General features: G+C 37.0%; 1 protein-coding gene across 2 annotated transcripts in view; it reads right to left on the reverse strand.

Annotated features, from left to right (window-relative positions):
• Positions 1-15763, reverse strand: part of LOC122218179 (UDP-glucuronosyltransferase 2C1-like) — a 58133-nt gene that overhangs the window by 19966 nt on the left and 22404 nt on the right. The window contains exon 1 of one of the 2 annotated variants that reach the window (XM_042936246.1): positions 6216-7137. The exons of the other annotated variant lie outside the window; for it this stretch is intronic. Within the exon in view, the coding sequence (XP_042792180.1) occupies positions 6216-6936 (721 nt within the window). The 5' untranslated portion in view covers positions 6937-7137. Of the gene's footprint in view, positions 1-6215; positions 7138-15763 lie in introns of those variants that run through there. 2 annotated transcript variants of the gene reach the window in all.

A 15763-nucleotide genomic window follows, 5' to 3' on the forward strand; every position in this document is an offset into this window, starting at 1 on the left:
ATAGTGAGATTTTGAATAACCAAGCAAGGATTTAAGTCTAGAACAAGACCAAAAGCCTGCTGCTTTCTCCTGCCAATGGAGTCTGTCTCTTCAGCTAAGCCTGAGCCCTACTTCATGCTCAGAATTGGCAAATACTCTCAGCAAAGGATAAGAAACAAGCAGTGATCCTTGGCTCATTGTAGTAGGGTCTCTGACTCTTCTGGAATTACAATTTATCTCATTCTTGTTGCTCCAAAAGCCTTTTGATTTCTTTAAAAACTGACCTTTGAAATTCATCTGTCTTCTCGTGTTTTCGAGTGTGCTGTAAACACCTAATCACATCCAGCCAGGAATAGAATCTTTTAATACATTTTTGAAAAGTCTTATCTCCTTTGCTATGCAAAATTAAAGTTCCTGTTTCACAAGAGTTTGTCCTCTTTGGTGGCAAAATATTAGCTATTCTGACATATTTAGTTGACTGACAGCAACAAAGGAGTACCTTTCAACTGATGTGGCAACCAATTGAACATTAACAGAATAAAAACTCAAATTAGTGGCTGAATTAAATGATTTTCCTTATTTAGGAGCCAGAGCTTTATTTCTGAATTCTAGTCAATTACTATGGTGTAAGGAAACTTACCCACAGGTTTTGTGTCCTTTTGAAATATATATTCAGTATTGCTGATACGAGGAAATTGTAACTATATAGTTTTCCACCATAAGGCCTTTTAAATATTCTCCTTGATAATTCTAAACATGTTAAAATTTTGATCAGAAAATATGAGGGATTTTGAATTGACCAGGACAATCTATCTGTATAAGCAATCACAAACAAATCTCAGTAATTTATGGGTTTGATTCTGGTAATGGCAATGGTATTGAAAATCCAACTTCATACTCAGTACATACTCCATTTTAGTGACTTCCTGGTGTCAGCCACGGATGTAATCTTCTTCTCTTTGTGTAATGCTTCACTCGCCCCACCTTTTTTATAACAGTTTTGTAATTTATATGCCATACAATACTTCCTTCTAAAATACACAGTTCAGTAGTTTTTAGTATATTCATAAAGTTATGCAGCCATCACCATTATTTAATTTTAGAATATTTTCATTACCCCCTCTAAAAAACCCTGTATCCATTGGCAGTCATTCTGTTTCCCCTTCTTCGCAGCCTCTGACAACCACTACTCTACTTTGTCTGTATTGGTCTGTTCCAGAATAATCTCACTCATTTCATATAAATAAATTACAAATGGTCTTTTGTGCTCCCATTTTTCACTTAGCATAATGTTTTCAAGGTTCATCCATGTTGTAGTCTGTATCTGTTCTTCATTACTTTTTATCGCTTAATAAGATTTCTTTATATGGATATGCTTCATTTTCTTTATCCATTTATCAGTTGATGATCATTTAGGTTGTTTTCATTTTGGGCTACTATGAATAATGCTGCTATGAGCATTCATGGGTATGTTTGTGTAGGCATATGTTTTTATTTATTGTGGATACACAGCTAAGAGTAGAACTGCTGGGTCATAATGGTTGATTCATTTCTTCATAACAAGATAACGTCTTTTTGCTGTTGAATCTCCATTCCTGAGATATTAGGACATTAGGATATTTAGGACACTTAATGCTATTTATTGAAATGAAGTCAATATAGTACAAGGGAAGTAAAAATAATTGATTTGGATAAAGAGATTTTTAGAAACCATTGTCTCAAATTTGGAAGTCAAAAGAAACCACAGCATGCCTTTTTGATGTCATACTGAGACACTGTTAAACAATAAATGATGGAAGAATTATTTAATTCTTTAGAAGAATGTGCCTATATTTTACTTTTTTATTACTGATTCCCTATTTACTTTTGAGTCCACATATACTTGGGTTAAATGTTAGCTTGCGTATTTCTGTCTGGTAGAAAATATCATCCCCCAAATTATGATTTTATTGCTCTATATGACATTAAGCAGTTTTGTGTCTAACTTTAGTAGTATTACCCTAACATTACTTTTTCCCCCCAGTTGTTTACAAGTAGCTCCTCAAAATATATTTGAACCACACTTGCATTCTTAACTGGTTTCCTCCTCAATGATTGAAAATATATATATACATATATACATATGTATATATATATGTGTGTGTGTATGTATATATATGCATACATATATATATTTATGATTCATTTAATGATTGTATAAGAATTATGGGTTGTATTTTTTTCAAAAATAATTCAAAAAATACTTGGAATACGTTACATAATGAAGATCCTAAATTCTGAATAACCCTAAATAAAAAACTTTATTCTACTAAAGTAATAGAATTTTTAAACTTCTGAGCCAAAGAAATGTTTTTCGTCTACCTATCAAGCCTTCACATTCTTCTTTCTCAGATTACTGATATATTCCCAAAAAGAATATTCTAGGGTGCCAAGAGCTAAGAATCAGAGACAAAGTCATGTTCCACCAATGATGGTTCACCATAAAAGAGGTTCCAAAACTTCATGTTAAGTTTCTGGAACCAGAAATAAACAGACAACTTAGATCCAGCAACAGATCACTCACCGCTTTATTCATGACTCAGAAAATGTCTCCAAGATGAGATGCTGTTACCTTTGCTCAGTTTTGCCTTTTGCTGTTTGGCCCCTGACCATGGGTAAGTGATGGGCATAGCAGTTTCTGTCCACATGTTTTTAGGGCCAAATCTAGAAGAAATAAGCACCTGCTTCCATCCACAGAAGGCCCAGAAAAAGTCACAGTGCTGTGTATTAGATCTTATACTGTCCTGAACTAATCACTGGCATATCTTGGGCAGCATACTTCATCAGCAAAGGCAAATGCTGTTTGATATCGATTATATGCAGAGTCTAGAAAAATCAAACTCATGATAAGAGAGATCCGATTCGTGGTTGCCAGAGGCTGAGTGTAGAGTGGACGAATGGGACGAAGGTTGTCAAAAGATGTCCATTTCCAGTTATAAGATAATAAATACTGGGGAATATAGTGTACAACATAATCATTATAGCTAAGAATACTATTTTGTTTATTTGCAAGTTTCTAAGAGAGTAGATCTTAAAAGTTCTCACCATAAGGAAAACAATTATAAGTATGTGAGGTAATGGGTGCAAACTTATCATGGTAATCATTTCACAGTAATACATCTCTCAAATCATTGCGATGAGTATCTTATAAAATGTTATACCTCAACTGTTATCTCAGTAAAAGTGCAAAAATTCATAACAAGAAAAGAGTTTTGGTTATCACCTATTACTCATGATCTTATTGGAGCAGTCAGTCAATGGAATACACAGCACACACACATACACACACACACACACACACTCACAAAATCACACAAAAACAAAAAACAACCCTCCAAAACAAACCAAAAAGTGAGATCAACTTCTGAAAGAAAAAAAATGACTGTCATTACTTACTGACTTTTTTTTTAAATTTTTTTTAACGTTTATTTATTTTTGAGACAGAGAGAGACAGAGCATGAATGGGGGAGGGTCAGAGAGATAGAGGGAGACACAGAATCCGAAACAGGCTCCAGGCTCTGAGCTGTCAGCACAGAGCCGGACGCAGGGCTCGAACTCACGGACCATGAGATCACCCGAGCCAAAGTCGACCGCTTAACCGACTGAGCCACCCAGGCGCCCCACTTACTGACTTTTTATGAATTGGCAGTCCAATCTAAATCTAACTTAAATACTAGTAGAGTTGCTAAGGGATTATATTTAGGTTGCTGAATTCAAGAGTGAAATACAAAAGCACCAACGGATCTCCTTATCTTTATAACTATAAAAAAGAGATATTAATGGTAACTAGACTATAAAAATAATGCTAGAAATAAGTGAGAGTTTTAGCAAAGAATGGTAAAATATTACTGATTGTTATAAAAAAGATCTGAATAAAAATTTGTTTTGAAAAACTTTAGATGTTCAAGAGGTCAGTTTTCCCCTGATTGATCTCTGAATTCAGTGTAAACTTAACTCAGTAAACACATAGAATGCTTCATAAACTTTCCATAAAGTTCATTTGAGAGGAAAGATGCAGAAGGCTATCTACAAACATTTTATAATAAACAAACATAGTAGGAATTTATACTCTTAAGCTCCAGAGATATAACTGAAGAATCTTATATGGGAGTTTTTTTCCCGACATTATTGTGTTCTGGCATTGAGAAGAATGAATAGAGAGAAACCTAAAAGCAAAGTGAAACTAATATGTATAATGTGAAAATGTCTCGCATCACAAGGAAGTGTGATTCAACAGTAATAGTTGATAAGTTATTTGGCCATGTTAAAATTTACACTTAAGGTATTAATATTCTAAATCTTTAGGGTTACATAGAAAAACTTCATAGGGAGGGTAAGTGATTATTTTGTTATTGTTAAGATGCCAGTAGTAATGCCAGGGACCAAGTTGTTGAGAAGAGAGATTTTGCTTTTAAAATATATTTTAAAGAGAAAGACAAGGATGTAAGATGTCCAAAATATGCAGACTTGTAAACTGGAAGACTAGGCAAGCATAAAATAATAATGAAGATACTTTCTATTCTTATAGCTTTTTTTTTTTTTATGTTTATTTTTGAGAGGGAGAATGAGCGCACAAGTTGGGAAGGGGCAGAGGCAGAGGGAGACACAGAATCCGAAGCAGGCTGCACACAGAATCCGAAGCAGGCTCCAGGCTCCTAGCTGTCAGGACAGAGCCCAACATGGGCTCAAACCCACAAACTGCGAGATCGTGACCTGAGCCAAAGTCGGTGCTCCCTCAACTGACTGAGCCACTCAAGCGCCCCTATTTATATAGCTCTTTGTAATGTAAAACAAGACAAGCCATAACAGCAAAAACTTCCTCACCTTTTGGAAAAAAGAATTATTATTATTATTTTTAATGTTTATTTATTAGAGAGGGAGGGGGGAGGGGCAGAGAGAGACAGAGACAGAACCCAAAGCAGGCTCCAGCCTCTGAGCTGTCAGCACAAAGCCCAATGAGGGGCTTGAACCCACAGGCTGTGGTATCATGACCTGAGCTGAAGTTGGGACACCTTAACCAACTGAGCCACCTAGGCGCCCCTGGAAAAAGAATTATAATGAAACTTCCCATTGAACTAATCTATAGTATGGGAATGTAGAATATAAAGAGGTAAAAGGAATTGCTGAAGTAAGAGAGAAAACAGTGTGCTCAGGGTCAAAGCTCACAATTTGACCTCTAATGCAATTTTGAATAGAACAAAAAAAAAAACAAAACAGTGAGATTTAAAAATCTGGAAACATGGTCTTTTAGGGGAAAAAAAATCACATTTTGCCATTGGGAGAGAACTGCATATGAAACCAGTATATATTTATTTATTTTCTAGTTTTGTGCTCATCACATGCTAAACCCTGCAACCAGCAATAAAACCTAAATTGGATGCAAACAGAAAGCCTGAGAAAAAGCAAGTCGATCAGGAAAAAAAAAAAAACAAAAAAAAACCCCCAAAAAACCAGACTGTATAAAAGCAAAACTAAACAAGAGAGGAATAGTCCAGAATTATGTCAAATTCAGCACACAGTTTTCTAGATATTCCAAAAACATTAGTAGCAGCAACCAGGATTTATGTGTATACATGGAGAATATTCTTCCTATGATAATTTGTAAAAAATCAATCATCCAAAACGAAAAAAAATTTTTTTTGTTTTTTTTTTTTTGTTTTTTACTTAAAAAGCTTGGGTCCTCACTTAAAAATATTTTTTTAAGGGACACCTGAGTGGCTCAATCAGTTAAATGTCTGACTTGGTCTCAGATCATGATCTCACAGTTTGTGGGTTCAATCCCTGCATCAAGCTCTGTGCTGACAACTAGCTCAGAGCCTGGAGCCTGTCTTTAGATTCTAACCCTCTCTCTCTGTCCTTCTGCTACTTGCACTCTATCAAAAATAAATAAAACACATACAAAAAAATTTTAAAAATACGTTTTTTAAGATTTTATATCGTCAGGTAAACATTTACATTTTATTTTTTAAGTGTTTATTTTGAGAGAGAAAGCACACAGGTGTGAGTGCATGAGTGGGGGGAGAAGCAAAGAGCGAGGAGAGAGAGAGAGAATCCCAAGCAGGCCTCGGGCTTGATCTCATGATCACAAGATCATGACCCGAGTCACAATCAAGAGTCAGATGTTTAACCAACTCAGCCACCCAGGCACCCTTTTTCTTATGAAGTAAGAATCTTTAATGCATGCAAATATATCTTACCTAAAGCCTTGCTGTAATAGTCATCCCATTCCGGAAATACAAAATATAAAAACATAATATCAGTCACTATGTACAGTAACCAATTCTCTAGTCTCTGTACAAAAGTCATGCGGTCTGTCAGTCCCGATGTGATGCCAGGAACATATGAAGAAGGGATAGGAAGCTGAGCACACAGTCTCTCAATGACATTCCCATAAGAAAATCGAAAAGAGTATATAAATGGAATATTGAGGAGCTCAGCCAACAATTCCCCACAAAAGCTTAAGGGATCAGCTAAACAGATATCAAACTTAGCTGCTTGTAGCCTGCTGAGTAACTCCTTATTTGTGATAGCACTCTCACACATTCTTTTGGCTGTCCTAGAAAACCTGTAGACAAGTTCTGTCAGTTTTCCTTGCATGCTCCACCATGAAAGTTTTGGCACTTCAAAGGAAATATCATAGAGAATACCATTGAACTCTTCCATGAGAGTTTCTTTAGTTACTGGAAGTTGAAGGATCTCCACATTAAAGGGAATCTTGGTATGATCAAACAGATAACTTGGTGAAGGTACCAGGACAGTTACCTCATGCCCACGAAGCTGGAGTTGATCCAGGATAACTTTTAAATTAATCCAGTGACTAAAATCCAAGGGCCACACAAGTATTTTCCCAGTCCTTCCAGAGTCGAAGAAATACAGATGCAGCATGAAAAGAACCCAGAAACCTTTTACAGTCCTCATGATCAACTCTTGCTCTAACTAAACCGAGGCTTAAACCAAGTTCATGAAGTTCACAATCCCACAGATCTCTTTCATGACTTTCTCAATCAATTTATAGTAGGTTGAGCTGAACTTTGGAGTACATAGTTGGTTTTAGCAAATGCAGCTGTTTTGTTTTAAAAAAAAATCAATACAGTTGGGGCGCCTGGGTGGCTCAGTCGGTTAGGCATCCAACTTTGGCTCAGGTCATGATCTAGTGATTCGTGAATTTGAGCCATGCATCAGGCTCTGTGCTGACCCCTCAGAGCCTGGAGCCCACTTCAGATTCTGTGTCTCCCTCTCTCTGCCCCTCCTCCACTCGTGCGAGTGCGTGTTCTCTCTCTCCCTCCCCCTCAAAAATAAACAAACATTAAAAAAATGTTTTTAATCAATACAAACAACAAAATGAGTTAGGTAGAAAATAGAATGAGAGTTTTAAAACTTCTTTTAGAGGATATGAAAACAAAAAGGCTTAAACACAAATTGAGAATAAATTCTAAATGATGTTAAAATCCATCACCATGTGAAGCATATTCAATTAAGGCTGGGTATTTTGGTAACTTTTTCTCTGGTATCTTAAGTTCCTTTGAACAGAATGGTCTGTGTAGTATTTTTCTTATGGACAACTCTGCTAGGAATTCTAGAGGAAAGAGGTTATCACCTACTTCCAGCAGCAGAGTATATGTGCCAGAGGCATTAGGGCAGGGAGAAAATTTAAATCCAAATGTTCTCATGCTGAATTCAGTGCCCTTTCTGCCAAATCACATCTATCTTTAAGAGAAAAAATATTTTTTTTCTTTTGCTATTACTTCATATATGAATTCAAGTTCTGATTCTAGATCAGATTCATATTATGTTGAAAAGAAACAGAATAAAGGCAAGTCATGAAGAAGATACCTTAATAATCTTATTCTTCCTTCCATCACACTCAATTCTATTTTCTTTACTTTCTTGTTCTAACAAACTTTTTATAATGTAAAATTCTATTTTCTTTTTTTTGCTTGGATCCCTACACCTGGAAACCACCACCCCATGTAGAAATGGGTCCAATGATATTTAGGACAATAACTTTATCAATAATCCTTTTGCTTAAAAAGTTGATTTTAGGGGCGCCTGGGTGGCTCAGTCGGTTGAGTCTGACCTCAGCTCAGGTCATGATTTCACAGCCCATGGATTCGAGCCCCACATGGGACCCTGTGCTGACAGCTCTGAGCCTGAGGCTGCTTTCGATTCTGTGTCTCCCTCTCTCTCTGCCCCTTCCCTACTTGTGCTCTGTCTCTCTTTCTCTCCCTCTCAAAAAAAATAAAAAATTTTTTTCTTAAAAACAATTGATTTTATACAAGGAATTAGTAAGAAATATATCATAATAACATTATCATTTCCAATATCATAAGAATATCTGACTAATAAAAAACAGGATTGAGCAATTATTCAATTGATCACCGTATCTATAAGTTCTACTCCCAAGTTATATATTGATCTGTTCTTCTCTGTCAGTTGTTATTATCACTTTAAACCTAGCCATTTTCATATCCAACTTGGATTTACTGCAATAGTTTTCTAACATCCCTACTTTCATTTTTACACTCTCATAACCCGCTTTATACAAAGAAACTTTCCTGACTTTCAAAAAGTTTGTTTCAGAGAATGTCAGTCTTGGGTAAAATATGTTAACTCTCTTTTTCGTGTATGTTAAAATCTGTATTCTCTGAAATGGACCCATGAATCCTGACTGATATTCTAATCTTATGTTATTCTACTTTATTCCTCCATCCACATCAGCTTTCTTTGAGCTTTTTGATTATTAGCAATTGTTTTCTGAAGTGATATCAGCAAGAATTATGGACTCCATCAGTAAGCCTGCCTACCAGCTTTTGGGGACATCTCATCTTCACACCTCCCTTCCCCAGCTAGGCCCACAGTTGTCCCCAACACTGCATGTACCTCACTCCTATTACCTTTGATAGCTCAAGGTGCATGACCCCATTGTGGTGAGACTAAGCCTTTGTAGACAGCTTTTGGGCAAGTGAAAAAGGCTGGCCTGAATCTGTGGGATTGGGAGAGTTTACACAAACTTAAACATTTCAGGGCTCTGCCCTAGGGAAAATGAATGGGAAGCTCTCAACACTAGGTCTGTTTTTGTGGGTTAGGATAAGTCATACAATCTGAAGACATCCCCTCAAGAGGGAACAAGAAGTAAGGAGCAGACATCCATAGAAAAGGACTGAGAAAGCTAGTGGGACTGACGGGTGAAGGTGTTTTTCTCCCCCAGAGCCAGTCAGCAAACCCTGGAGGGAATGATCACTTCTTTAATGTGAAAACTGACACAAGACTTCAAGGAACAAGAAGAGTCAAGGAAATATGACACCACCAAAGAACACAAAGAAATGCAAATCTGTGAATTGCCTGCAAAAATTACAAATTAGATTGTTCTAAGGAAGCAGAGTAAGCTTAAGAGAACACAGAAAAATCAGTGAAATCAGAAAAACAATACATGTACACAATGGCAGTTTCAATACAGATAGAAATCATAAAAAAATGAGCCAAAGATAAAGTTAGAAAAAAATTAAAGAGGATATTTTGCTTATATGAGGACCAAACAAACAGAAATATTGGGTCTGAAGAATATAATGAATGAAATGAAAAAATGAATACAGATCATCAACAGCATACTCTATGAAGCAGAAGAATCTGGGAACTCAAATACAAGTTATTGAGATACTGGAGGAGCCAAGATGGCAGAACAGCATGGAAGTTTTTTGTGTGTCTCGTGCCCATGAAATACAGCCAGACCAACACTAAACCATCCTATACACCTAAAAATCTAATTGGAGGATTAACACAACAATCTGCACAACCTGAACCACAGAATTCAGCAGGTATGTGGCACGAAGAGGTGAACTTGGGGGAGAGAGAAGCCAGTGGAGGGCAGGGAGCCACTTTTGCAGGCAGAGAGGATGGAGACTTGGGAGGGGGAGGAATACGGGAAAAGTACCCCTCCCCAAAAGCAGCTGGAGAGAAAGTGGAAAATTAGAAACAGCCGCAGGGACTAAACTAAAAAGGGAAAAGGAGAAAGGAGAAAGGAGAGGGTTTAAATTCCATTAAGACTGTAAACAAGGGGAGCGCAAAGTCTGCAACTCCACAGCTCGATACCTGGCGGTGCTCTGGTGAGAAGGGTGAATCGCCAGGAACAGAGTGGGGTCCGGGAGGTTCTCAGGCCACACGGGGAAAATCAGTTCCACTGCTGGAAGGACATTTGGTGGAGACTACTGAAGCCACCGGTCGCAGCAGACCCCAGAAAACAGCCACATTTGCTGGTGCTGGAACAAGGTCGTTAAGGGTGAAGCCTGGTGACAGATATGTGTTGTGATTTTCCATAATCCCTGAAAAGCTGCTGCTACACTATCTCGCAAACTTTTTATGGGGCAGGCAGGCACCTGGCCACAGTCTCGGGGCACGGGCAGCAGCAGGGTCCCACAAGCGTTCCTGGGTGCAGCCAGCTTTTGGCCATTGCTCAGTGAGACCCTCCCAGAGGGGCAGAACGGGTCAAAGCCACAGTCCTTCAGAAGTAAGAGACCAGGGTAAAAAGCCGCATTTGATACAAAACTTGGGAGAGAGGTACTGCCTGGGTGGGGCCTGGTCACGAAGAGTGAAAAAGCAGGGAGCAGATGAAAGCTAAAGAGAGAGGACAAGTGCGCAATTGCTGATCGGGGAGAACATAGATCCGATACTAGAGACTGGGTAGCTGTGTGACATCATTTTCACCTCTCCTGCGCACGCGCATACACACCTACGAGCACCACAACAATCCCCCCCCCGTGGACTAGCAGTGCCATCTAGTGGAGAACGGAGCCGTTACAATGAGCCCCGCCCAACGGGGCCAACCTCGTTCTTCAAGAACACAAGTCTCACCACCTACTTAGTTTATGGACTATAAAGCGCTACATAGTCTGACTTCTATGGGAAAACGAAGTAATTTCACTCCTATTTCAATCTGTAGGTCCATCTATTCAATTTTCTTTCTTTTTTTCTCTTTACACTATTTTTCTTTTTCTTGAATACAGAAAGAGAAAAATTCATTTTTATTTTCAATTTTTAGTATTTTTAATTTCGTTACTATATTTTTTACTTTTGTGTAAATTTTTTCAAACTCTCTTACTTCCATCATTTTATTTTAGTCTTCTTCAGTGTATTCACCTTTTCAAATTTTCAAACAATTTCCTTTTTTTTTCTTTTTCATTTCTATTCTTTTTCTTGAATGCAGAAAGAGAAAAACTTCATTTCTACGTTCAATTTCTATTAAAAATATTTTCCTTTAATTTTTTAAAGGAAATATTTTTTGATTTTTGATTTTAAAGGAAATATTTTTTGATTTTTGATTTTATGTAAATTTTTTCAAATTCTATTTTACTGCCATTATTTTATTTTAATCAACTACAGTGTATTTATTCACTTTTTCAAATTTTCAATCATTTCTTTTTCATTTTTTTTCTTGAATACAGAAAGAAAAAATTCATTTTTATTTTTAGTTTTTATTAAAAATATTTTTAATTTTTTTCTACTATATTCTTCACTTTTGTGTAAATTTTTTCAAATTCTATTTTACTCCCATCATCTCATTTTAGTCTACTTCAGTGTATTCACTCTTTCAAAATCTCAAATGATTTCCTTCCCCCCCCCCCCGCCTTTTTTCTCTGTCTAATCACTATCAACACCCAGAACAAAACACACCTAGGATCTAGCACCATTTATTAGATTTTCTGTGTGTGTGTGAGTGTTTATTTTTTAACTTTCATATTTTTTAATTTTCATTTTTTCATTTTAATTTTTCTACCTCATTAATTCCTATTCTCCCTTCAAAATGACAAAACGAAGGAAGTCACCCCAAAAGAAAGTGCAGGAAGAAACAACAGCCAGGGATTTAACCAACACAGATACAAGCAAGATGTCTGAACCAGAATTTAGAATTGCGATAATAAGAATACTAGCTAGAGTCAAAAATAGATTAGAATCCCTTTCTACAGAGATAAAAGAAGTAAAAAATAGCCAGAATGAAATTAAAAATGCTGTAACTGAGCCGCAATCATGGACGATGCAGTAGCAGAAAGGATGGATGAGGCAGAACAGAGAATCAGCAATATAGGACAAACTTATAGAGAATAATGAAGCAGAAAAAAAGGGGACGATTAAGACAAAAGAGCACGATTTAAGAATTAGAGAAATCAGTGACTCATTAAAAAGGAACAACATCAGAATCATCAGGGTCCCAAAGGAGGAAGAGGAGAAATAGGGGTAGAAGGGTTATGTGAGCAAATCATAGTGGAAAACTTTCCTAACCTGGGGAAAGACACAGACATCAAAATCCAGGAAACACAGAGGACCCCCATCAGATTCAACAAAAACCAACCATCAACAAGGCATATTATAGTCAATTAAACAAAATACTCAGGCAAGGAGAGAATCACGAAAGCAGCAAGGGAAAAAAAAAAGTCCCTAAACAAGGGAAGACAAATCAGATTTACAGCAGACCTATCCACAAAAACTTGGCAGGCCAGAAAGGAGTGGCAGGATATATTCAATGTGCTGAATCAGAAAAATATGTACTCAAGAATTCTTTATCCAGCAAGGCTGTCATTCAAAATAGGAGAGATAAAAAGTTTCCCAAACAAAAATTAAAGGAGTTTGTGACCACTAAACCAGCCCTGCAAGAAATTTTAAGGGAGACTCTCTAAAGGGAGAAAAGATGAAAATATATAGAAAATACATACATACATACATAAATAAATACCAAAAGCAACAAAGATTAGAAAGGACCAGAGAACACCACCAGAAACTCCAACTCTACATGCATCATAATGGCAATAAGTTCATATCTTTCAGTACTCACTCTAAACATCAATGGACTAAATGCTCAACCAAAAGACATAGGGTAATAAAACAGTAAGAAAACAAGATCCATCTATATGCTGTTTACAAGAGACCCACCTTAGACCTAAAGACACCTTCACATTGAAAATAAGGAGATGGAGAACCATCTATCATGCTAATGGTCAACAAAAGAAAGCCGAAGTTAGCCATACTTCTATCAGACAACTAGACTTTAAAATAAAGACGGTATCAAGAGATGCAGAAGGGCATTATATCATAATCAAGGGCTCTATAACTAAGAAGACCTAACAACTGTAAACATTTATGCACCAAATGTGAGAGCACCCAAAGATATACATCAATTAATCACAAACATAAAGAAACTCATCAGTAGTAATACCCTAATAGTAGGAGACTTCAACACCCCACTCACAGCAATGGACAGATCATCTAATCAAAAAGTCAACAAGGAAACAATGACTTTGAATGACACACTGGACCAGATGGACTTAACAGATATATTCAGAATATTTCATCCTAAAGCAGCATAATATACATTCTTCTCCAGTGCACATGGAACGTTCTCCAGAATAGACCATGTACTAGGACATAAATCAGCCCTCAGCAAGCACAAAAAGATCGAGATCATACCATGCATATTTTCAGACCACAACACCCTGAAACTTGAAATCAACAACAAGAAAAAATTTGGAAAGGTAACAAACACTTGGAGACTAAAGAACATCCTTCTAAAGTATGAATGGGCCAACCAAGAAATTAAAGAGGAAATTAAAAAGTATATGGAAGCCAATGAAAATGATAACACCACAACCCAAAACCTCTGGGACGCAGTACAGGCGGTCATAAGAGAAAAGTATACAGCAATCCAGGCCTTCCTAAAGAAGGAAGAAAGATCTCAGATACACAACCTAACCTTACGCCTTAAGGAGCTGCAAAAAGAACAACAAATAAAACCCAAAACCAGCAGAACACATGAAATAATAAAGATTACAGCAGAAATTAATGCTATCAAAACCAAAAAAATAGCAGAAACGATCAATGAAACGAGAAGCTGGTTCTTTGAATTAACAAAATTGGTAAACCACTAGCCAGTTTGATCACAAAGAAAAAGGAAAGGACCCAGATAAATAAAATCAAGAATGAAAAAGGAGAGATCACAACCAACACAGCAGAAATACAAACAATAAGAGAATATTATGAGCAATTATATGTCAATACAATGGGCAATCTGGAAGAAATGGACAAATTCCTAGAAACATATACACTACCAAAACTGAAACAGGAAGAAATAGAAAATTTGAACAGACCCGTAACCAATAAGGAAACTGAATTAGTAATCAAAAATCTGCCAAAAAACAAGAGTCCAGGGCCAGATGGCTTTCCATGGGAATTCTACCAAACATTTAAGGAAGAGTTAACACCTATTTTCTTGAAGCTGTTGTAAAAAATAGAAATGGAAGGAAAAATTCCAAACTCTTGCTATAAGGCCAGCATTACCTTGATTCCAAAAGGAGACAGAAACCCCCACTAAAAAGAACTAGAGATCAATTTCCCTGATGAACATGGATGCAAAAATCCTCAACAAGTTATTAGCCAACCGGATCCAACAATACATTAAAAAAATTATTCACCACGACCAAGTGGGATTTATACCTGGGATGCGGGGCTAGTTCAATATCCACAAAACAATTAACCTGATTCATCACATCAATAAAAGAAAGGACGAGAACCATATGACCCTCTCAATAGATGCAGAGAAAGCATTTGACAAAATACAGCATCCTTTCTTGATAAAAACCCTCAAGAAAGTAGGGACAGAAGGAGCGTACCTCGAGATGATAAAAGCCATATATGAACGACCCAACACTAATATCATCCTCAATGGGGAAAAACTGAGAGCTTTCCCCCTAAGGTTAGGAACAAGACAGTGATGTCCACTCTTGCCACTGTTATTCAACATGGTATTGGAAGTCTTAGCCTCTGCAATCAGACAACACAAAGAAATAAAAGGCATCCAAATCGCCCAGGAGGAGGTCAACCTTTCACTCTTCGCAGATGATATGATACTCTATATGGAAAACCCAAAAGATGCCACCAAAAAACTGCTAGAATTGATTCATGAATTCAGCAACATTGCAGGATATAAAATCAATGCACAGAAATCAGTTGCATTCCTATTCACGAACCATGAAGCAACAGAAAGAGAAATCCAGGAATCAATCCCATTTACAGTTGCACCAAAACCCATAAAATACCTAGGAATAAATCTAACCAAAGGGGTGAAAAATCTATACACTGAAAACTATAGAAAGCTTATGAAAGAAATTGAAGACACACACAAAAAAAGGAAAAAGATTCCACGCTCCTAGATAGGAAGAACAAACATTGTTAAAATGTCGATACTACCCAAAGCAATCTACATATTCAACGCAATCCCTATGAAAGTAACACCAGAATTCTTCACAGAGCTAGAACAAATAATCCTAAAATTTGTATGGAACCAGAAAAGACCCCGAATAGCCCAAGCAATCTTGAAAAAGAAAACCAAAGCAGGAGGCATCACAATCCCAGACTTCAAGCTATACTACAAAGCTGTATTCATCAAGACAGTATGGTACTGGCACAAAAACAGACACTCAGACCAACAAAACAGAATAGAGAACCCAGAAATGGACCCACAAATGTATGGGCAACTAATCTTTGACAAAGAAGGAAAGAATATCCAATGGAATAAAGACAGTCTCTTCAGCAAATGGTGCTGGGAAAACTGGACAGCGACATGCAGAAGAATAAACCTGGACCACTTTCTTACACCATACACAAAAATAAACTCAAAATGGGTCAAAGACCTCAATGTAAGACAGGAAGCCATCAAAATCCTCCAGGAGAAAGCAGGCAAAAACCTCTTTGACCTTGGCCA

Source organism: Panthera leo, chromosome B1 (genome assembly GCF_018350215.1).
Source record: "Panthera leo isolate Ple1 chromosome B1, P.leo_Ple1_pat1.1, whole genome shotgun sequence".
Classification (NCBI taxonomy): domain Eukaryota; kingdom Metazoa; phylum Chordata; class Mammalia; order Carnivora; family Felidae; genus Panthera; species Panthera leo.